Genomic DNA, 251 nt, shown 5'->3' on the forward strand with positions numbered 1-251 from the left:
TCTTGAAGAACATCTCAGATAGCATTCCTTACCTTACAGTCACCTTTAAATCCGAGTTAATACATGTGACTATGTAAAAGTCCTGGCCAAGGGGATCAAAGGATAAAAGGCCGAAGCTCTGAAACTTCCGCGTGGACGCACTGTCAGGTGAGGCATCCCGGGGACTGGACCGCTGCAAGGCCTGATGCAGAAAAGGGACAGAGAAACCAAGCTGTTAGCTCCATTTCCTCTGAGAGAGAGGACATGCAGGG

The 251-nt window shown here is 49.4% G+C and overlaps 1 protein-coding gene across 1 annotated transcript in view; it reads right to left on the reverse strand.

The window, feature by feature from the left end:
• The window catches only part of LOC119591086 (calmodulin-lysine N-methyltransferase-like), a 21,444-nt gene that overhangs the window by 11,320 nt on the left and 9,873 nt on the right, over positions 1-251 (reverse strand). Inside the window, exon 2 of the mRNA XM_037939807.1 lies at positions 33-181. Coding sequence (XP_037795735.1) covers positions 33-181 — 149 coding nt within the window. The remainder of the gene's footprint in view (positions 1-32; positions 182-251) is intronic.

Source organism: Penaeus monodon, chromosome 28 (genome assembly GCF_015228065.2).
Source record: "Penaeus monodon isolate SGIC_2016 chromosome 28, NSTDA_Pmon_1, whole genome shotgun sequence".
NCBI lineage: Eukaryota > Metazoa > Arthropoda > Malacostraca > Decapoda > Penaeidae > Penaeus > Penaeus monodon.